This window comes from Perca flavescens, chromosome 2, assembly GCF_004354835.1.
Source record: "Perca flavescens isolate YP-PL-M2 chromosome 2, PFLA_1.0, whole genome shotgun sequence".
In the NCBI taxonomy this organism is placed as follows: domain Eukaryota; kingdom Metazoa; phylum Chordata; class Actinopteri; order Perciformes; family Percidae; genus Perca; species Perca flavescens.
In genome coordinates, this window is record NC_041332.1 from 43,019,497 (window position 1) to 43,043,195 (window position 23,699).

Sequence of the window (23,699 nt, forward strand, 5' to 3'; positions counted from 1 at the left end):
CACTTAGCACAGAATAAGAAAAAGCAGCCGACTCTGCCATACTGTCAAACGCAGCGAGAAAGGATAAGCACACCATTTGCATTTAACTGAGCTTGTATTGTGAAGATTGCTGCCTCAATACACAATATACCCTTTCTAATGAGTGCACTGGGTATGCTTTTTCATCTGCAATGGAGGACTAAACTGTTACGGGAGAGGTAAATACAGGATCAAATGCACCCTGCCCGTTTACGTTAAGGAGGGTAAAGATGAGATAACCTGCTGTGTATCTGTGTTCGCCAGGTGGCAGGAATTAAAGGCATGTTGATTGCTAACAAGAGGCAGGACAACCAGGTCAAGACCTACGTGACCTACAACAAAGGCCGGGATTGGAGGCTGCTGCAGGCTCCTGCAGCTAACCTGGATGGAAACGAAATTCACTGCATACTTGTGAGTACTGCACTTTTTTTTTGGGGGGCATTTTGGCCTTTAATGGACAGGACAGCTAGATATGAAAGGACTACTGCCACCCGAAATATACCGCCAATATATATGTGCGCCTGCTCTACCAATTGAGCTAACCCGGCCACACAGAATATATAATTCAGAATGAACTGTATCACTTTGTAATGAAAGTTTTTAAAGGCTCGACAGCAGAAACACACCGGACAGATTGGATAACATGGGGGCGCCAAAATGAAAATAGCTCTGCTTCGCGGCTATTCATGGGGCTTCTGCGTGCGGTGTGTTTCTGGCGTTCGAAGAAGAAGAAATGCCTTTATTTATCCCATGAGGGGGAAATTATTATCAATTATAACGTATGGCTTTATTGATTGATAATGCTATACAGATCACGTTTAAGAAGGAATTATTGTTGGAGAAGGACTTTCGGTCGGGGAGAAGGACTTTCGGTCGGCACCAAGGTGCTTCTGGAAAACTGTTCGTCACCTCAGGAGGGGGAAGCGGGGAACCATCCAAGCTGTGTACAGTAAGGATGGGACACTGTTGACCTCAACTGAGGAGGTAATAGGGCGGTGGAAGGAGCACTTTGAGGAACTCCTGAATCCGACTAATACGCCCTCTATGTTAGAGGCAGAGCTGGAGGATGATGGGGGATCATTGTCAATTTCCCAGGTGAAAGTCACTGATGTAGTCAAACAACTCCTCAGTGGCAAAGCCCCGGGGATTGATGAGATCCGTCCAGAAATGCTCAAGGCTCTGGGTGTGGAGGGGCTGTCCTGGTTGACACGCCTCTTCAACATTGCGTGGAAGTCTGGGACAGTGCCAAAGGAGTGGCAGACCGGGGTGGTGGTCCCCATTTTTAAAAAGGGGGACCAACACCCCGGACACAGAGGCCAGTGTGCCAATAACAGTATCACACTTCTCAGCCTCCCTGGTAAAGTCTACTCCAAGGTGCTGGAAAGGAGGGTTCGGCCGATAGTCGAACCTCGGGTTGAAGAGGAACAATGCGGATTCCGTCCTGGTCATGGAACAACGGACCAGCTCTTCACTCTCGTAAGGATCCTGGAGGGAGCCTGGGAGTATGCCCAACCGGTCTACATGCGTTTTGAGGATCTGGAAAAGGCGTACTGTGGGAGGTGCTGCGGGAGTATGGGGTGAGGGGGTCTCTTCTCAGGGCCATCCAATCTCTGTACAACCAAAGTGAGAGCTGTGTCCGGGTTCTCGGCAGTAAGTCGGACTCGTTTCAGGTGAGGGTTGGCCTCCGCCAGGGCTGCGCTTTGTCACCAATCCTGTTTGTAACATTTATGGACAGGATATCGAGGCGTAGTCGGGGTGGGGAGGGGTTGCGGTTTGGTGGGCTGGGGATCTCATCGCTGCTCTTTGCAGATGATGTGGTCCTGATGGCATCATCGGCCTGTGACCTTCAGCACTCACTAGATCGGTTTGCAGCCGAGTGTGAAGTGGTTGGGATGAGGATCGAAACGTTCATTATTTTCACTGACTGTTTTCTGGTCGGCTCTCCATCACGCTTTTCCCAGAAGTAACGATGCCATCCACGCATCCACGCAATTGTCTCCCCGACAAAAAGTCCGGGGAGCCACTGTCTTAATATGTTTTAGATCGATCTGAAAACGTGACTAGTCAAGCGTTTGTTAGCTAATCTTGCATTGTCATCGTTTCACAGCACAGACACCGCCTTAATATTAAAACATATTTATTGGAAAAACATGCAGGAAGTGGTGTCTTCGTATCATCAGTACCTTTACAGTTTTTTCTACATTGCCGCTGGAAATTAATAGTGCAGCAAAGAAAGCAACTGGGCTCCTGCTGTGACAATGTTCTGGGACATAGTGACAAATAAGCCAATATGATGCACAGGGGGTTGTGGCAACACAACTAAGTGAATGTAGTGGGAACTATTGTATGTAAATACATACAGAAATTGTGTTTTTCATATAAACTTTAACCCAGACCTATTCTGCCAGTTTGGGATTCCAACTGCTAGCTCTTTAGTTCATCAGGAAGATCCTTCTATACACTTATCATCTGAAAGAGCTGCAGGGCATTTCGACAAAAATCAATTGATTAACAAAGGAATATACACTAACAATAGACATTTCATGTTTTGGCAAATAGAACGATGTTTTTATTCATGGCTTGTAACTGCTTTAGAAAGCGTTAGCAAATTGTGTATTAACCATTATTAAAGCCTTTAGTTAAAACTTTTAAATCCTTTATGTAGGGTGCTTTATTAGAAAGTGGTACCGAATTGGCAATGCAATTTACCTCTTCAGTCCCTTCCAATTTGAATGGCTGCAAATAAAAAGCAAGCTGTTTAAAGGCCCATATTTTAAAAAGTGAGAATTCCATGGCTTTTTTTTTTATTATAAAGCAGATTGAAGTGCTATATGAATACTGTGAAAGTATCAAATCGCTCAACCCACAGAAAAATGCACACAGTCCGTATTCAGATACTCTGCCTTTAAACGAGCCGTGACCACTGTATGATGGTGATGTCACAACTATACAATATATAGGTAGAAAATGCCATCACAGTGCCGTACAGATACATTCATACAGACAGTATGACAAAAAGAATGTGTTTTTTTTTTTAAATATTAAAGCACGTAAATATGTTCTAGTAGAAACCCAAAATACAAGTATGAACCTGAAAAGGAGCATAAAATGGGACCTTTAAACTTAAAATTATAAATAAAATAAAATTCAGGTCAGTTTTGCCTTTTACTGCAACATAATGGTGGCAAACCTAATATTAGTGTTTAATATAGATGTTTTTTAAATGACAAACACATTGGAAATTGCAAATTGTGCTTTAAAAAAAAAGTCAGATAAAGGTGCTACACTGGCAGATCCAAAAACACAGCATGTCTCGTTCCACAGCCTCCCTCCAACTAATACCAACAGGGTGACTGTCAGGGAGAATCATGTTTGAGACATTAGGAGGACTTCATGCTGTTTAAGAGGTGACTCCGGGGCCGCGTGGTGTGGCTTACAGGTTCCCTGTGATTGTGCACTCATGTGACATTTTAATTACTGCTGTTGATTGCTTTTGATTACCCTGTCCTGTCCCACTGCCTTGATGTCCTCACGCCAGTGACACGCTGTCTGCTGCAAAGATGAAAGCAGACACGATTTGTTTTCTGCCCCGTGAACAAATGTAATTCTGTTGTGTGCATCCCAGGGAGACTTGGCTTCACACTTTAATGCAAATTCCATCTCTCTTTGTATTAATGACAGATTTAAACACAATTAGCAAAAAATGTATGACGGCACGGTTAGTACTCTTTGGGAGACTAATGAATCTGGCTTGTTTTGTGATGGGTTTGTTTTTGTTCTGTAATTTGGTTCTGGCCCTGTCATTAATGATTGCCAATTTCACAGCGAGAATTAAGATTAATTTATATCACAATTACTGTAAATAAGATTCAACACAATACAGTGCATCATCACTTAGATAGAGTGATGTGCCAACGACTTTTCACACGAATATGTACCATTTTGACGGTTGCTTATTTTCTCTTGAACTTAACATTTAACATTATTTTTTTTCTTCTCCTTCCTCCTGTGCAGCCTTTCTGTTCGCTCCATCTCCAGCTGCAAATGTCAGAGAACCCTTACTTGTCAGGAACAATCTCCACCAAGAGTTCTGCACCGGGGATCATAGTTGCCACGGGTAAGACGAAAGACACGGTAAAACCACTTATCGTCAGAGCATGCGAGCGGAGTTGGGGAGGGGAGAATTTCCGCCCACGGACCTGTTAGTTCCTTCCGCTCCCCCCGCGCAAAGCCACTCCTCTCAATATCGCTCACCTTGGCTCCAAAAAAAAGAGAAAAAAAAAACCTGTGTTGTATTTCTGCGCCCACCCTCCCTTCGTGCCAATGGCTCTGCTGGCTTACACTTTACTTCAAGATATCTACATAAGAGTGACATGAAACTGTCATGAACGCGTCATAAACATTATAAACAAGTCATAAACGTTGATGACGTAACGCTTCTTTTAGTAATTGTCATTCGGTTTTTGTCATGACAAGTTATGGTTAGGTTTGTGTCATGACTGTTGTCATGTGTTCATGACAGTGTCATGTCACTCTTATGTAGATACTTTCAAGTAAAGTGTTACCCTCCGCTGGCAAAAAAGTCCGCCGGATAATAGGCACCGGCAGCATAAAGAGGGAGGGCGGGCGCCGTTCATCTGCATGTTACTGTGCTGCGGTGACACAGAGACGGGCTCGGGCATGATTCAAACTCACGGTGTGAGCGGCACCGGAGCGGAAATGGAGCGGGGGAAGATAAGGCGACGTTCCAACTTTGTTCAAAATCCGCTCTGCGCTCCATCCAAAATCCTCTCGCTCGGGCTCCGCTGACATGCTCTGCTTAACCTAAACTTTACATTTTGGCGATAAAGCCTTTCTTCTTTTGGAAAAAAAAAAAACTACAAGCAATTATGTACAAATTTGCATTTCAAATTGAAAAGTTGTGCTGTGATCCTCCCAGTCAGCGACTAGACGGATGTGACCCCTCCATGCCCGCTCTCGCTCAAGTTTCTGTCTCAGTGATTCTTTAAGCTACGCTGGGCACGGTACTGGCCACAGTGCGCTGCAGGAGCTCCACTTCTTTCTAGAAGGCAAATGTGGTGTGGATCGCAAGGCCACCTGTTTTGATCGTCACCAAGCCAATTATACATGTTTGAGAAAAAAAATGACAGTTTGGGTTGTTGGGTCTGTGTGCCTTCAAGTGTAAGAGCTTTTGAAAGAGTTCAAGCAAAGAAAAAGAGAGGAGGAAAGACAAAATAGCTGTGATAGCACCAGGGGTGGTGTCAGCAGAAAAAGTCTGCCTTTTGCTCTGTGTGTGTGTGTGTGTGTGTGTGTGTGTGTGTGTGTGTGTGTGTTGATGCGTGAGTGAGTGTGTGTTTGCCTTTGAGTCGGTCTGTTTTGTCTTTGGTGTGTGAGAATGCTGAACAAACATGCAGCACCACTGCCATGTTTGCACAGTGTGTCTTTGTGGGTCTGTGTGTTGCTGGCCGAGCCTTTGCTTTGGCACCGTGATTCGCTTTGCCCGCTGCGCCTTTTAAGACGTCAGCTGGTGCAGAGATCATCTCACCAACACGACAAACACCATCCAGATCAAACACATGCCTATTTACTGAGCCGTGGCCAAGATAGCGGAGCAGATCAACGGAAGGAGTCAGTTCAACTCGCTGCACACTCACAGGAAAAAGCTTCGGAGGCATTGTATTGTAAGACTGCAAACTGGCAGATGCGAAGGAGGCGCCCGCTCTCCTGCACATCTCCCACTATGATGCCAGATTGATGCAGGCATCCATATCCATTAACCTAGAGTTTTCTCTGTATTATTCCAATGAAGAGAAGACGGCAAACTGGTCCGGGGAATCAAGCCAGAGGAATGGATTAACCACAGACGTGGTGTGATTGGCAGTGTGTATTTAAAACACATGGTCCTTTGTCTGTGTGATCCGCAGTTTTGTTGTTTGATGTTCTGTTTCTTTTTTACATTTCCACTGCAGGAAACATCGGAACAGAGCTGTCTTACAACAACGTTGGGATGTATATATCTTCTGATGCTGGCAATAGTTGGAGACAGGTGACCCCCGCACCCAGATCTAGCCAATTGACAGACTTGTGCAACAGTGTGACACATTGACATAACAGCTACTGGCTTTCAAATGTATTTTGTATCATGATGTCCTGTCATACAACCCAATTGACACTTTGCTAAGCGCCAGCCCAATACTACCCTTAGTTACTGTTGCTACGCCAATCTGTCAAGCTTTCCACTCCAGCGAGGCCCATGGGTAGTTCACAAAAGACCCTTTCTAGTGACATTTTGACATGCCACAGTTGGGAAAGAACCGGTGTAAATAATACAATTAATGAGGGCTGAATTCCGTTCAGCTGCGTCAGTTTCAGAGTCCCGGTATTGTGCATGCTGACTCACTGTAATATTGCTGTCACAGCTTACTGGGACACTGGAATAGAATGCAGCCATTCTCAAGGTTATTAGTATCACTTACACCTTTTCATTTGACAAGTCAAAATGTCTGCGTTGAAAAAAGGCCACCATAACAGTACCCGATTTACAACTCAAAATTGACAGTGCTTTTATAAACAATTGGTGCTTGATTTCTATAAGAAGCAGGCTTCTTTTACCAACTGAAATGACAGCCGTTGCTAGTGGATTTTATTAGCTAATTAGCTAAAATTATCTCTCTCTGAGTTGGTTAAAACCAAAGAATCAGTCTGTCTCGTTTAAGAAAGTAAAGTATGATGTAGACAAATGTGCTTGAACGAGCTACACAGTGGTTAGATTTATTCTTTGTTTCACTTCTACAAGAGAAAAGCCTCTGAGGGTGTGGTTTAACAATGGGTTTGGCAAACATTGCACATCTTCCCCACGTCCAATAAAGAGCAAGAGAGAGACACTAACGTTAGCCTAAACACTGAGTTACATTCAGGACACATTCTGTGACAATATTATGCTAATCCTGATTTTTTTTCCTTAAATGTAAAATGCTAATGCCACAAAGTAATAGGCAACACAGTCTACCCTATACAATAATGTAGCCAGCTAAGGATATGCTAACTGCTGGCCTTGGAAGTAATGCTAGGTTACTATTGTGAGCTAGTGGGCTGTAAGCTAGTTAGCCGGGTATTCTGATATTTGTAGGTTGCTTTAGAGCCGTTGCTAACTATTTAAAAAAGAAAGTAGCTAAAGCCTGCTGAGAAAGTCACTATTCGCTCATTAATAAACTTAAGTATAAAATACAAGATGGAGTTAGCAAGAATGCTAATTTACATCCGTAGTCCTGTATCTGGTATGTTACTACATACTGTATATACAAGATTCATTTAATTAATTTAAGTTAATTATGAAGGACCCTAAATAGCTTTAGCATTAGCTGTTGTTTCTTAAGATGCTATCATCTTATCAATAACTATTTATTTACTTAAATAGCCAAGTTAAATAATTTAGGAAAAAACAAAGGAGGAGTTCCCCGTACAAATAATCAGTGGATCATCACGCACATTCACAGCTCAGCCATGTTTCTGTCACTCACTGAACACAGTCACTTAGCGAATCTCAGGGTTTCTTGTACATTATGAAAGTAATATTATGCCTGTTCCATCAATACTATAACGGTTCATTTCTGCATATGTCTGTTCAGATTTTTGAAGAGGAGCACAATGTGTGGTTTCTGGACAAAGGAGGAGCCCTCATTGCTGTCAAACAGCCATCTGTGCCAACCAGACACTTGTGGTACGTCCATTAAGAGAACATTTTTGGACACTCTTACTTTCTAAAATTGCTTCCCCAATTTCCTACCGCTATTTTTAGGTTAATTCAACCCTCATGGTCCAAATTAATCAGCAGGTATATAATATATGTGACACTTGATTCATTTAGCAATTCACTTTGACTGTGGCTCTTGCAAAAAAAAAAAAAAAAAAGTCATAGGCAATTTGAGAGATTTTTTTCAAGTCACTTATCATTAACAGCAAGCCGTGTGAGCCCCCCTTTTAGTGTTTTCATTAACACATTGCCTTCCTCTTGCCAAATCGGTTGCCTACGTTTTGCCCCAGTGCAGGCTAATCCAAGTGAGACCGGATCTGTTCTCCAGTCATTTTTGCAACCATTCTGAAATTAGTTTTAGAGCCATTGAAGTGTAGCCTGCTGTTTATTTTTTTTTTTTCTCCCAACCAATTTAAGTGTGATGGTAGTCTTTGTAGCTCCACAGCCACCGTACAGCAGCAGCTATGTAGTATTGCCTTATCAGTTGTTCAGTTAAACACTTCCCCTGACTGAATCTCATAATAGGTGAATAGGTGCATGTCAACGCTCTTTCTGCTGTCAGTACTTTTTAGCCGAATAAAAGGCAGTGGGGTTTTTAAAGGCAACATGGGAGGTGTGTGTGTGTGTGTGGTTGCTGTTTCTCTCAAGCACAGGCCTCAGCAGTGTTTCAACCCATGTCACAGTCAGGTACTCCTAGTTGTTCTCACTTCAGCACCGATGTTGATAAGCTGTCAGAATCAATAGAGCCCGGGCCCCCAATGATGAAAGCTGTCCAATTGTTTTTTTTTCCCTGTCTCCTTCTTCCTCTGCAGTTTTGTAGTTCAACATGAAACAGTTCTATTCTGGTCTTGTTTTTTTCACCCAAGTGCAGACTTTACCCAGGACCCGTGACGTCGCTCCTTTTTCCTTTTTGGCATGTGGTCTGAAAACAGTTTTGCATATCTCTGCTTTGACCACCAGACAGTGTGTCTTTTAAATATCCCTTTTAATGCTAAGCCTTGATATTTACTTGATACTTGATATTTACCAAAAACCTACAGTAGTTAATTGCACCAAGACTCAGAGACTCATCTGTTGAGACAAGCCAGTCATTCTGATCCTCACCTATATCCCCCCATGAGCAGGCTCTTAATAGAGAGCGTCTGTTTCTGTGCCATTGTTGTTGCTGGGTTTGTGATGGAAATGCATTCTGACACACACACGCACACACAAACACACACAGGGTCAGCTTTGACGAGGGGAGGCAGTGGACCCAACACAGCTTCTCCTTGGTGCCTCTGTTCGTGGATGGAGTCTTGGTGGAGGCTGGGGCCGAGAACCAGATCATGACGTAAGTCCACATGTTAAAAGGTGTTGATTTGTCTGTCCTTTTGAGGGGTTATTTTGGGCTGGGTGAATGGGGAATGGTATTTTTACTGTTCTGTTCAGCCCTCAAAAAGGCTAGAAGGATGGAGGACCTTTAAGGAAAGCTCCTGTGGTATTTAGTCCTTATTAAGCCACATTTCTGAGGGTCAGGCAATGGGTCATGTAGGCTGTTAGTCAGACCTTTGTAGATACTGTATTAGGTCACCTGACAAATGGGTTTGTTCATAATGAAATCCCTTGTTAATGGGACTGCTGTCATTAAACCTTAAAGCCCCTAAAAACATGGCTTCAAATCTTATTTCTCTATAAAATGAAATAGTAATAATAATAATTCCTTACATTTATATAGTGCTTTATCATAGACGCTCAAAACACTTCGGGGGGGACTACTCTCTACCACCACCAATGTGTAGCACCCACTTGGGTGATATGCGGCAGCCTAATGATCACCACACATAAGCTTGGTAGAGAGGGGAACATTTGTTTTTTGTAATGGTGGTGGAATTCGGACCCTAGTCATAGTTAAAAAAGCATCTGTTATTATTTATTGAGTTTAAAACTATACAATACTAAACAAAAACTCAGTTAACATGAGGATTGTGTTGGTGTGGTTTGATCAGATTTGGTTGACCGGAATCAAACCACGCTGTCATCAAATTTCGATCCAGATATTGCTCCATTGATTTCAAGTAATTTTATCATTTGCCGCTGCAGATTTTTTGGACACTTCAGCCATCGTTCTGAATGGCAGCTCATCAAGATAGACTACAAGTCCATCTTTAGCAGGAAATGCACCGATGAAGACTATGAAACCTGGCACCTGCACAACCAGGTAAGAAACGTGAAAACATCATACAATAATTTGATCCGCTGACCACGTTAAAGTTCATGCCATAAAAAAGAAATATCAGTCACAGTAGCCGAGGCATTTGTTGTGCCAACAGGGTGAGCCCTGCGTGATGGGACAAAAACAGATGTACAGGAAGCGCAGGCCTGGAAACTACTGCATGCTGGGAAAGGACTACTCCAGAATCCTCTCAGCTGAGTCCTGTATTTGTCGAGCTCATGACTTTGAATGGTAAGCTGATGCGTGTCTTCGGGATTATGTTTCCCTCCATTGTCTGCGAATGGAGAGCTTCATTAACAACAATGTTTGTTCTCTAACACTGCCGCACATGTAGAAGCACACACTCTTCATTCATCTTTGTAGGCTTTTTCAAGTTAAGTACTTTAATTATTTTCTATTGGGAAGCTGCCTGTTCTCACTCCCAACTTGTCAAATATGGCAACTTGGTCAGTGGCCCCCTGATACTGGCACGGGTGTAAATGTCATCTAACAGATGGCGGCGACAATAAACATAACATTTCTTAAGAGCAACTATTGAAGGGGACACAAATAATACAGCCAGATTTGTTGTTGTTGTTAGAGGATATGTGTAGATGTGGAACTCCAGTAAGTAGGCTGAACTGAGCTCGAAGACGTAAATGTGACGTGAGCAACGTGTCTGAAAGTGTGAAGTCTTCTGGTAGCTGTGCCAAGAGAAATCTCAATCATTCCCAATCTTACAGAGACGGAGAGTGTAGGTATATGTAAGGAGATAACATAGACACAGGCTAATTATTGATCACTAATATGCTAGTTAACATTAGTAATTAAACTTAAACAGCTAATGTAAGTCGAAACTGCCTGCGAGCTTCTCCTGTACTATACGGTAATTCCTCTACTATGTGACAGTAAGTCGCATGGTTATGACATGAGCTACAAGGTAATGGAGCCTTTTATACATTGTCGTGTTTCTTTAGAAATAAACAACGGACAAATAGAGTCTTTAAACACTTCAGATGTAAAGTTATTGGAGTCAGTCAATGGAATGCTAATGGCGGATGATGGCTTGTTAGCCTAAGAGTCTCCTTATAGGAGGGACGCTTTCCGGATGCTCGCTTACCCCCTTGATCCCCGTGGACTTCTGTGTGTAGGTACCGTTAACATAAAGGCAGTGGACCAAACCACCGTGAGGCAAGGGAGGGAGGACTCAAAATCTTTCTAAACAGAAAACACATTTTGTTGGCCCTTTTGTGTTTATATTGTTTTACTACTTACATAATCATTTGAAGTATATACTATTTACAATACACAGCATGGTTTTAATGCTATTTTTAGGAGCGGACAGACCTCAGATGGGGTGGGTCCTGACCCCCCCGACCCCCCTTGATTTCCAACTATGAATACCGGCACCCTTCAGCGTCTGTATGGGACACACCGGGCTCTCAGAGCAACTGCTCGACTGCAGGCGCCGTAAAATGACATAGTATGAAGAGCGGCAATAGTAGGGAGTAGTATTAAAAGACTGAAACTCTGGAGGAAGGAGGTAGGTTGTGGTGGTGGATGGGTCCCTGTTTGTCACTTTAGTTACATTACAAACCTACCTCTTTTAACCCCACCCCTGATCTTTTCCTAACCCTAACTAAGTGCTTTTACTTAATTTGGGTTGAATTCACGACATTAACCAGGCGTTTCCCATTGTTTAAAACAGCAGCCGTATGCGCGTGGGTACCCAGTGTGCTGACAAGTGAAAGCGTCAGTATGTGAAGAGTTGGAATCAGAACATAGTTTTGTTTGAATTCACATCTGGACTACCCTGCACGATGAAAACAAAGCATTAAAAAAGGTACGCTGAAAGGGTTCCCAGAGCATTAAAAAGGTGACTCCAATATGTCATGACCAAGCGTCCGCCTGAGATGAGCTGGGAGTGGGAACTTGTTGCAAATGTGAATGTTTGTAACAGGACAAATCGACAGGTAATTTAGTTCAATCAAACTAACCTAACCCCATAACCCTAACCCTAACCCAATCAAAGCTCCTGTATGTAAAAGTTAAAGGTCCCATGGCATGAAAATGTCACTTTATGAGGTTTTTTTAACATTAATATGCATTCCCCCAGCCTGCCTATGGTCCCCCAGTGGCTAGAAATGGTGATAGATGTAAACCGAGCCCTGGGTATCCTGCTCTGCCTTTGACAAAATGAAAGCTCAGATGGACCAATCAGGAATCTTCTCCTTATGAGGTCATAAGGAGCAAGGTTACCTCCCCTTTCTCTGCTTTTTCCACCCAGAGAATTTGGCCCATCCATGAGAGAGAGACATCATGGCTTTCAAACGAGCAAAGTGGCAGTTGGTCAAGGCCACACCCCCAACCTCCACCTTGCCCCCCCTCTCTCCTCCTCAATAGCTACAGACACAGAAATGGCACATCCTAAGGAAAGCTCATTGTGGGACTGGCTCTAGTGGCTGGAATTCTGCACCAAGGCTGAATTTCGGGAAAGAGACTTTAGATACAGTATTAGGGGACCACTAAGGTCTATATAAAAGAGACTTCAGATACAGTATTAGGGGACCACTAAGGCCTATATAAAAGAGTCTTCAGATACAGTATTAGGGGACCACTAAGGCCTATATAAAAGAGACTTCAGATACAGTATTAGGGGACCACTAAGGTCTATATAAAAGATACTTCAGATACAGTATTAGGGGACCACTAAGGTCTATATAAAAGAGACTTCAGATACAGTATTAGGGGACCACTAAGGTCTATATAAAAGAGACTTCAGATACCACTAAGGTCTATATAAAAGGACCACTAAGGGGACCTATCTATAAAAAGAGACTTCAGATACAGTATTAGGGGACCACTAAGGCCTATATAAAAGAGTCTTCAGATACAGTATTAGGGGACCACTAAGGCCTATATAAAAGAGACTTCAGATACAGTATTAGGGGACCACTAAGGTCTATATAAAAGATACTTCAGATACAGTATTAGGGGACCACTAAGGTCTATATAAAAGAGACTTCATCAGTAAGGGGACCACTAAGTCATATAAAAGGGACCATGTCATGGGACCTTTAAAAACAACTATGACTTTTTAAAATGACAGCTACCCTTCAGCAGCCATTTGTTATTTTCAAGTGCATCCACCCCGCTACCATTAATTACCCTCTTCCACTTCTATGCTCTCTAGGTTGATCTAATCTACATACTTCAGCTACAAACAACTCACTCACATTACTTCCACCCAGTAACTTTATAAGCTGAATTTGGTGCAAACATAACGCACAGATTAGAGAAGACAATGATGTTATTAGCTCTACTTTCTTTTCCTAATGGTTATCTAATCAGATTTGTTACTTAACCCGATGAGTGTATACAGAGCTATTTTGATGAATTGACTTGATGGATGTATGCTCTTGCAGTAATGCAGAGGTGTTTTTTCTTCTTCTTTTCAGCAGAGCAATGAACTCACAGCAACACAACACAAATGTACAAGTTTGAGGTCACTTTTGGTTAAAAAAATAAATAAACAAAAAAAACGAAAATATGTAAACCGTAACAGTGGATCAATTGAAGCATGCAGCACGAGGCCAATGTTGAGCCATTCAAGTGGAATCCATTGCTATATGCTATTCATGCGTCTCATTAATTTACTCCATTTGCTGTGTGTTTTCCAATAATCTGATAAGTTTGGGATCGTTTTGCACAATTTGCTCATAATGTCTGTCTGTGAGCTCGCTATGCTCGTAATTCTGTTGAGATGATGTGGGTGGGTGTAAATAGTTTTGATATGTATGCAAATGCTAAACACTTGTATTTTTGTTATGTCGTCATGACAGGACACAGAAAAAAACATCAACATATAACAGTTTGTGTTTGTAGAGTGCCAAATGCATCCCATTGAACTATATATTCTGTACTATATACAGTACATACTATATATGTAAAGTTTGTTTGATTTTCTTTCTGGGACTAAGTCTGATTTTTGCCTGCCTAGCTGGCTCTGTCTCTCTCTGTCAGAGAATTATTTGAAGCACACCTAAATTCTAAAATGAGGATTTTAAAAACCATCAGTTCAGAAAAAAGCTCTACTCCTCAGTCCCGCCAAGATTTTGTGGCCTTTTTTTGAGATTGTTGCGATTTTTCGGGAGTTTTTGTAACAAATTGCGATAAAAGTTGCGATGTCTTTTGTAATGTTGTTGCAATGTTGTGAGAGCCAGTGAAAGTTGCAAAAAAAAGTTGTGATTTTAGTTCTTTAAAAAATAAAAAGGAAACTTGTTTCGGGGAGAATTAAACTACTCTGGGCTGAGTTTTCCTAGTAACCATAAAGACTCAAGATGCTGCAAATGTTGGTCTAATATGAAAATGGCTGGTGGATTTAAGACAAAAAATAATAATTTCTTGAATTAATCAAATTTGAACATATGTGTCAGTGGCTGCTGCTGCAGAGAGCCGACATGATTGAAACAGCAGCAGATTTCAGCGACTTCAGAGTGAAAAAACGTTACAGCGTACATTGATGTTAAAATGTTTATAGGTTGGCAGGACGGTCTGACATGTTTTGCACGCTCTTTCGCTGTACATTTTGTTGGTAAATGTGAGATGTTTGAGTCACACACGTCTCGTCTTCATATTCAACGTGTGTGTCAACCCGTTCTCACTCCCACTTGGTCTGTGGCTCTCAGAGTCACATACTGACGCAAAGTCTGGCATGTGGTACTGCTGGAATTGGTTGAAGTCACGGGAAACTCACTCAACTTATTGGTCAAATTTGCGGAAAAGTTGCGGTGATTGGTCAAAATTGCGAGTCGCACCAAATTCACGGCGATTGGTTGAATTTGCGTGAATTGTTGCGATCGTGACATCGCGAAATCCCCGGAGGGACTGACTCCTCTAACGTAATTTGAGGTGTGAAGGGTCTGGCTGCCACATGATCAGCTGAAGAACATAGCCTACTTATTAGCCCTGTATGAAATAATGGTGCTATGCAAAGCTTAGTGGCTTAGCATAAAGACGTAGAGAGCATGGGGTAACAACTAGCATGGTTTTCGAAGTAAAAGAGCCAATTCAAAGAGAGATGTGATTTTTAATATTATGAAAAGATTGAACCACCATCCCCCAATTATGTGTGCACACTATTGCACACAATCTGTTTGTTTCATTCCAAAGTTCCCAGACTAACCTTTTACCTCGGAAGCCATACACCTGTGCAAACAATCTGCCTTGACAGCTTGTTAATGAATAGTTCACACTGCGGTAATCACAGAGTCAAAGTAGACTAGTCAGCCAATGGCTTTTGGTTTTGTTTATTTGTTCTGGCATGGTGATTAATTGATAAATCAATGCCATGACCATTATTAGAATGGACACTTGCTTACGTTGCTTTGTTAGATGTAAATCATGTTCTGATTGGAAACGCTAGCAGGAAAGTAAGAGTTCATTAGCCCTGTGTATGTTAACAACCCCCCCCCCACACTTCTTCACACTGCTGTGGCGCATTTGTCAACTGTGGCCTTCAATATATCAATACATAATAACGTTGGTGCATCTCCGTGCCAGACAGGCCCCTGATCACCAGTTATAAAGAGATAGATAAGACGTGGCTGTGGAACACACTGGAAATGTCCCTTCTCACATGCCGATATTGATCAGGTGCCGTTTGGATGTGCTTTGTTGTCCAACAGTGATTATGGATATGAGCGGCGCGGCGACGGGAACTGCCGGCCTGCCTTCTGGTTCAACCCCTCCACTGTCTCCAGAAGCTGCACCCAGGGTCAAAATTACCTCAACAGCACAGGGTGAGGACTGTGTGATTTATGCTTAACATACATTCATGGGAATATTTTCTTTGCATAAATGTGTCCGTTTTGGAGTCTGTCTCTTGGATGCTTGAGCAGGGCTTTAGCGCAGATACCACATTTAATATGATTAGCAGTGCAAAACTGTATGATGTGCTGTGCTGTTTGCTTTGTGATCACTCAACTCAAGTGAACTTATTTCAATATCCAGATTTACTAGCACATCCCGAATTTTCAAATTACTACCACTGCGGTGCACCTTGAAGGTTTAGACACTTATGATAATAAGTTCTTAATACTAAAGTATAGACTGTAAAAATAAATGGATGTTGCATCAGTGACGTCACCCATTAGTTTGTGGACTGCCATTTTGAAGCCGGGAGTTTGTCCATTGCCACCTCTGTACTTTAAAGCCCGAAGTGACCATATTTGGACAAAAGGGTGAAGGATGACAAGACCATGCCAGTGTTTCTATGGTTTCAATGGCGCTGCAATAAGATAAACGCTAAAGAGGGAAAGTCACTGATTTTCAACCTTTATGACACAAGTCATCCAGCAGAGCTTTGCCGGCGGGTAAACACAGACCTCCGGATTCTAGTGCCATTCATCTGCATGTATAGCTGTACAGAAAATCGGCAGACGTTCCCTTAAATTACCAGCTAATACTAACTAGTTAGCTAGCTTTGGTTGACAAGGTGCTACCAACCACTAAACAAGACATTTCTAGGCGACCAAAATGTTCCACTCAACTTTGATGAAGTGAAAAGACAGTGAGACAGTCAGAGTTTAAGATGAAAACATGAACAGCCCTCCAAAAACAACTTCAGCATTGCAAGGCATCTGTCCTGATTGACAGGTCGGCGTGTAGTCACACCCCTAAAGCATCCCCTGCTTTATCATCAATTTGAAAATAAATTGAACCATAATTTGCAAAATGAACATCATGCTGTTTTGAAGAAGACTTAAATGAGATCATTAACTCATTATGAAAATGTGTATTGAGTTAATAAATCAAGTGAGAAGTAGGGTCTTCTTTTTTTAGCCAGTGGAGTTGCCCCCTGCTGGAAATGAGATAGAATGCAGGAGTAAGGGAATTCTGCATTGCTTGACTTTTCAGGCGCTGAAGTTGCCACTGTACTAAACACATATTTTGTTGCATCTGTGGTGTAAGACTTTACTTTCATTCCATTTTCTCTCTTTTGCCAGCAAGATGTGTCTCCTGTGTTAGTTTTGAGGCTCCCCAAAGGGACAGACACCTTGCAAAGCTTAATCACAGTGGGAGCGTTTTTATTCAGTAGCACTGTGATTAAGTTTTCAAGGTGTCTCAGCCTCTGACACAGCTTGTGTTGTCAGATGTCATCTAGTCTGTTTTTTCAATTGGAAGGCACAACAGCTGTACTGACACACCACTCTACTGAGTTCAATAACATTGTTTCTAAATCACAAGCTCATGAAGCATCTGGGGGATTTATTTGAAAAACTTTGAAATGTGTAAACTTGAGTAGATTAAACTATTCAATTCAATTCAATTCAATTTATTTATAGTATCAAATCACAACAAAAGTTATCTCGAGACACTTTACAGATAGAGTAGGTCTAGACCACATTCTATAAATTCTAAAATCCCAACAATTACAGTAATTCCCTCAAGAGCAAGCATTAGCAGTGGCTATTGCAACAGTGGCAAGAAAAAACTCCCTTTTAGGAAGAAACCTCGGCAGACCCAGACTCTTGGTAGGCGGTGTCTGACGGGCCGGTTGGGGGCGTGATGAACAGTGGTGATAACAGTCACATTAGAAGTCACAGTGACTTCGAAGGTTATCGTGGAAGTTCATGTCATAGCAGGGCAGTCTCCGAGTAGTCTACAGGTATAGTAGTCTCCTATACCGGATCCTGACTACTCTGTGCATAGGAACATCACAGCAGGGCGTTGCGGGATGTAACGTGGCGCTGCAGAGCACGGGTGGGTGCTGCGGATGCAGCAGGACGCAGCAGGATGCGGCCGGGAAATGCAGAGAATCGCAGAGCATAGCTCTGCGAAGAAGAAACATAAGGACTCCGGGGAGTAAACTCCCCAGAGCTAGATTAGTAACAAGCATTTCTGGGACAGGATGCATACAAAAGTAACAAGTAGAGATGAGAGAGCAGCTCAGTGTGTCTTAGGGAGGAACAGCCTCCCCGGCAGTCTAGAATTGTCATAGCATAACTTAAGAGAGGCAGGTTAAAGAGAGGTGCCTGGTCGGGCAAGAACTCTCCCCAACCGGATCGGGCTGTACTGGCCTGCCTCCCTCTACTCTCGCTAGATTATTAATTATACAATATAGAAAACTGATGACTACGAGGAGAAGCAGTGGGCCGGGTTAGGTGGACGCTTCAACTCCTCGTTCCCTAACTATAAGCTTTATCAAAGAGGAGGGTTTTCAGTTTACTCTTAAATGTGGTGACGGTGTCTGCCCCTCGAACCCAGACTGGGAGCTGGTTCCACAATACTGGAGCCTGATAGCTGAAGGCCCTGGCCCCCAGTCTACTTCCAGAGACTCTAGGAACCACAAGTAACTCTGCATTCCGGGAGCGCAGTGCTCTAGTGGGACAATAAGGTACTATGAGCTCTTCTAAGTATGATGGTGCTTGACCATTTAGAGCTTTGTAAGTCAGGAGGAGGATTTTAAATTCGATCCTAGATTTCACTGGAAGCCAATGCAGAGAAGCTAATACAGGAGAAATATGATCTCTTCTCTTAGTTCTCGTCAGAACACGTGCTGCAGCATTCTGGATCAGTTGGAGAGTCTTAAGGGACTTATTTGGGCAACCTGATAATAAGGAATTGCAGTAATCTAGTCTAGAAGTAACGAATGCATGGACTAGTTTTTCAGCATCGTTTTGAGACAGGATATTCCTAATTTTGGCAATGTTACAAAGATGGAAAAAGGCTATTCTTGAGGTTTGTTTTAAGTGGGCGTTGAAGGATATATCCTGATCAAAAATAACTCCTAGATTTCTGACAGCAGTGCTGGAGGCCAGGGTAATACCATCCAGAGTAACTATATCTTTTGAAAACGAAGTTCGGCGGTGCGTTGGTCCTATCACAATAACTTCATAATAACTCAATAACTTCAATAACTGTCTGAGTTTAACATCAGGAAATTGTGGGTCATCCAGGATTTTATATCCTCAATACACGTTTGAAGTCTTGCTAACTGACCACTTTCATCTGGCTTAATTGACAGATATAATTGGGTATCGTCTGCGTTAACAGTGATAGTTAATTGAGTGTTTCCTAATAATATTACCTAGAGGAAGCATATATAAGGAAAATAGAATTGGTCCAAGCACTGAGCCTTGAGGAACGCCATGGCTAACTTTAGCGTGCTTGGAGGGTTTATCATTAACATTAACAAATTGGGATCGTTCAGAGAAATAGGACTTAAACCAGCTTAGTGCGATTCCTTTAATGCCAACTAAGTGTTCCAGTCTCTGTAACAGGATGGTATGGTCAATAGTGTCAAATGCAGCACTAAGATCTAGTAGAACAAGAATGGAGACAAATCCTTTGTCTGCAGCTGTTAGAAGGTCGTTAGTAATTTTCACCGTGCCGTCTCTGTGCTATGATTACTAGAAAATGATAAATTTGAATTAAGTTAAAGGAGGTAAATATCATTTTTTGGATCTTTCCATAGTTACCGTAAAGTGGTGTTGAACAACTGCACTAAAGGAGTTAAAGAAATGTACACGGCCAGAAAGCAGCAGTGCCCCAACAGGCCTCCTAAAGGACTCTTGCTGACAACCAAAGACGGCAAACTCACCGCCAACCTGGGCAGCAACGTCACCTTCCTGGTTCATCTAGATGAGGTGAGAACACAAGCAACATGGCTCCTTCACTAGTCTAGCTGAATACCCTTTCCATTTCCCTCAGGCAAAGATTAATTCAGTTGATTTTAACTAAAAGCTGCATTAATTGATTTTTTAAAAACAATGTTCTACGTTTTCAACCAGCAGACAAAGTACATTGGAATTGATTAATATGACTAATAAATGAATTAGCCTAATCAATATAAATTACAATATTCACTCTCTCTTTTGGTCTCCACCATCACCAACAACACTTTGAATTGCCTTGTTGTTGAAAGGTGCCATACAAATAAACTTGCCTTGCCTCTCTATGCTCACCAGCTTGTTGCTAACTTTGTCTGTCTGCTGTTTGGTGCTACGCAGGCAGTGTACAGTTGATTTTACAATGCTTTCTGCTGAAAACAGATGCCATCCCTCTTTTGCTAAAAACAGCTGCCACGTCTGGAGAAAAGGTTGATGAGACTGAACCAAAACAGTAGTACAAGCACAAGTTGCGGATTGTATAACTAAAACAATGATCTGAAGGAAGCTAAAATGCTCCGTAGAGTTGAGGGGATCTGCAGAGTCAGGTAATGATTCTCTGAGGGTTCATCACAATAATTGATCAATTCACATGACAGTACAGATAGTGTTTTTTGGCAGTAGTTACATAATATTTTACAGTGCAGCTTTAAACCTTTTTTTTAAATGTATTTATTCCTTCATATGGGGAAATACTCAAATATTCATATTCTTTTAAACAGAAATCAACCAGTCAGACATCAGTATTTGCTGTGTCCACACCATTCCTGTCTCTTGGGAATATTCTTGTCAGGGAAAGTCAACATCATTTGTGGCATCCCTCTTGGCTCAATTCTGGGTCCACTGTTGTTCAGTTTGTACTTGTTCCCAGTGTCTAGAAACACTGCATGTGTAATCATAATTACGCTTGTGACACAGTTGTAGCGATCCTTGTTCCCTGGATTCATAAACCCTGTTAAATCACTTGTTGAATGTATAGATATAGATATATACGTACAAGTGTATGTCCCAAAACTTATTGCAGCTCAACAAAGACAACATCAGAATTGTTACCAATTTTTGACACACATTGCTAAATGTGTGTGTCTTTTCATTCAGTGTTTACATCAAAAATACGTATATGTTTAAAAGGCGCATAAAATAAAAGTGTTTGTTACTGCAAAGCAAGAAATGAGACAAAAGGTGCTCCATGGAAGTGAGTTTAAAGGTGTATTACTTTCTCTATTAAACATTGAGGAAATAGTTTATAGAACCATGAAGCATGATTTCTAGGAAAGTAACCTCTTTCTAAACGCTCTAAAGTTTAATAGAGTCAAATGTCTTCAAATCACCCATGCAGTGCAAGAGTTCTGAGCCAGAGGCAGAAAAGACCTCGCCTGAGAGTTAGTAAGTCAAGAGGCACTTTGTTCAGAGGTAGGCCTGCCAGGCTTCCTGGTCACTAGGAAACTGCCTCACGTTTTTCCGAAACAAAAAATATGGTCCATTGATATTAACTGCAGGCTTTGGAGCATTAGCAACATACGTGTTTTTCTGTCACTGCAACAGCTCAAGGTAAGTGCATGTCCATCAGGGTCTTGTTCAGGCCCTGTTGTCGTATTACTGTATGATGAGTTGAGGAATCGAGGCCTGTTTTTTTTTAATTAAGAGGGGGATTGTCTGAAAGGGAAGGGGGGTGACGGAGGGTGTTGGGTAGCAGAACGATGTGACAAAAGAGAAGGGTGGGGTAAAGAATCATTGTGGCATCAATGCTGTTTGAGAAAATTCTGAAGATTAATTCAAAGTTTAATTTATATTCATGAAGCCTGCAATGGCTGTATTTCTTGGGGAGAGCAAATGCCCTTTAATATTTAATGCGCAGAAGACTCTGTGGTGCACATCCACATTTAAAAAAAAAAAAAAAAGGGAGAAAAAAATTGACACGTTTTGGGATATGATAAGATCAAGATTTCCTGCTTAGAAATGGATTTGTATTGGCTGAGGAACCGATTATGCAACACAATAATTACAGCTACAGATGGGCTTTGTAAAAGCCACTGACCTTTCACTAAAAGTCAGTTGCAGAGAAATGATTGGCTTGTGCCTAAATGACATCAACCAAATCTCAAACAATTCATGAAGAATTTAACTGCCGTTCCATATTTGGCATCAAAGAACACAGGGGATTTGAGACACTTGCATATTCACTATATTTTCTCTCTGCCAGTTAAAATGGTTTGTTGTTTACAGTGTGCAGTGTTATATGAGTGTGTTGCTAGAAAGATAATTTATATAGGAATATAGCAATATTTGAATGGCATGTCTGAAATGCATGAGCTCGTTTTTTTTTTGTTATACAAATAACTGCATGTTAACTAAACGGTTAACTGCTGCATCTGTGGCTCATGGAAAATGCCCAGAAACTCTTCTCTCCTAGGAGGCTTGCAAAAACAGAGTCTGGTTTCTGTGACTGGTTCATTTTTAAATAAAGAAGTACAACAGTTCAGATCAGATGGTGACACAGACTAAGCACTGACTTCCCTCTTGGTTCAGTGTTGTCATGAATCAGATTTGGCTTCACTTTTGCTGGCACTGCTTAACTAATTAAAGCTTTGCCAGCTCAGTGCTTTAGTTGGAGAGTGGACACTGGTGAGAGCACGCTTCATTTTTTATCAAAGAGACGTTATTTTGATTTCCACAGAAAAATTCAGGTTTTTCTGCAGTTATTTTAGGTTTTATAACAGATTTTTAATTGTCCCCGTAAGGTATGAAAACTTTAAAGAATATATTTATAACTATTGAATTGAATTGCCTGAACCCCAAATTGCTCCGGATGGCTGGTCCATCGGCGTGAGTGTATGTGTGAATGTTTATTCTTTCCTTCCTGATGAGCAGGTGGCACTGCCGTCAGCGTATGAATGAATGTGTGAATGGGTGAATGCTGGCTTGTACTGTAAAGCGCTTTGAGTGGTCACTAAGGCTAGTAAAGCGCTGCAATGCAGTCCGTTGTTATTTTGGTCACAGTGTTCAGCTTAATAAAGTTTTGAGTTCCCGTTCCCTCTTCCCATTTGTGTTCCCCCAGTTCAAGAATCACCAAATGGGGTAGAATTTCAGAAGACACACACATAATATAATCTCCCTGTGAGCTGTAGTTTTGTCAGGTTGAATTTTTACCAGCCACATCTCTGTTTCACACTCTAGTCACATTTGGGAGAAAATGTTCTACAGTTGTTCTTGATGTTCATCTTTTTGTGAAACTTATTTCTGCCCCAGTGGAGAAGCTAGATGAAATCTTCTGCAAACGAACATTGTGATCGAACATGACAGGCACAACCACTGAGGATTCCAACCTAAAATATTAACCGCAGAGCTCATTTTCAAACTCTGTGTTGCCATAATATTAGAGAGACTTGCCGTGACTTGTTCCCAAGAGTTAGTTAATTAGAGAAACATGGAAGTAAAGACGGCACAAACAGTGAATATCTTTTATTGTAAGCATTCCAGTTAAAAAAAAAAAGGTAGTCCAGTTAATCTTTGATTAGTCTCGCTTTGCCAGACCATCCACACGCTGCGGACCGGAGGAAGGTCTGGTTAGTCCACACAGCATTACAGGATGGGAGGAAAAACATGCTCTGGTTTATTGGCATTTCTTTAAACTAATCACAATCATCTAGGGCGGTGCTAAACTCTGCACAGAGCCGCTGTAAAATAGTCGTGCGAGAGAAAACTCAGGTTGAACAGATAGTCTAGCTAGCTGTCTGGATTTACCCTGCAGAGATCTGAGGAGCAGTTAACCATAGTCCTCACAAATCCACCAGAGGTTAGAACGCCAACACAAAGAAAGAGGAAGGGGACGCACATACATGCATCCGGCAGAATGTCCTGCAGCACCGGAGCAATCCCAGAACTGGAATGTCAAGGATAGAGACTAATCTTTGATGGAAATCAAGAATTGTGATATTAAATGTGATATTAAAGCTATATTAGTTGTCCAGGACTCGAGTCCTCCATCACTGTACACTATGTATTTACTTGAATTAGTTTGACATTTATATTTCAATTAGTTTGATATTTATATTTCAATTAGTTT

At 41.8% G+C, this 23,699-nt stretch overlaps 1 protein-coding gene across 1 annotated transcript in view; it reads left to right on the forward strand.

Moving 5' to 3' along the window:
- The window catches only part of LOC114563158 (VPS10 domain-containing receptor SorCS3), a 158,597-nt gene that overhangs the window by 82,234 nt on the left and 52,664 nt on the right, over positions 1-23,699 (forward strand). The window contains exons 8-16 of the mRNA XM_028589976.1: positions 283-429; positions 4,033-4,135; positions 5,988-6,064; positions 7,647-7,738; positions 8,994-9,101; positions 9,851-9,968; positions 10,081-10,214; positions 15,650-15,763; positions 19,441-19,612. Of these exons, the coding sequence (XP_028445777.1) occupies positions 283-429; positions 4,033-4,135; positions 5,988-6,064; positions 7,647-7,738; positions 8,994-9,101; positions 9,851-9,968; positions 10,081-10,214; positions 15,650-15,763; positions 19,441-19,612 (1,065 nt within the window). The remainder of the gene's footprint in view (positions 1-282; positions 430-4,032; positions 4,136-5,987; positions 6,065-7,646; positions 7,739-8,993; positions 9,102-9,850; positions 9,969-10,080; positions 10,215-15,649; positions 15,764-19,440; positions 19,613-23,699) is intronic.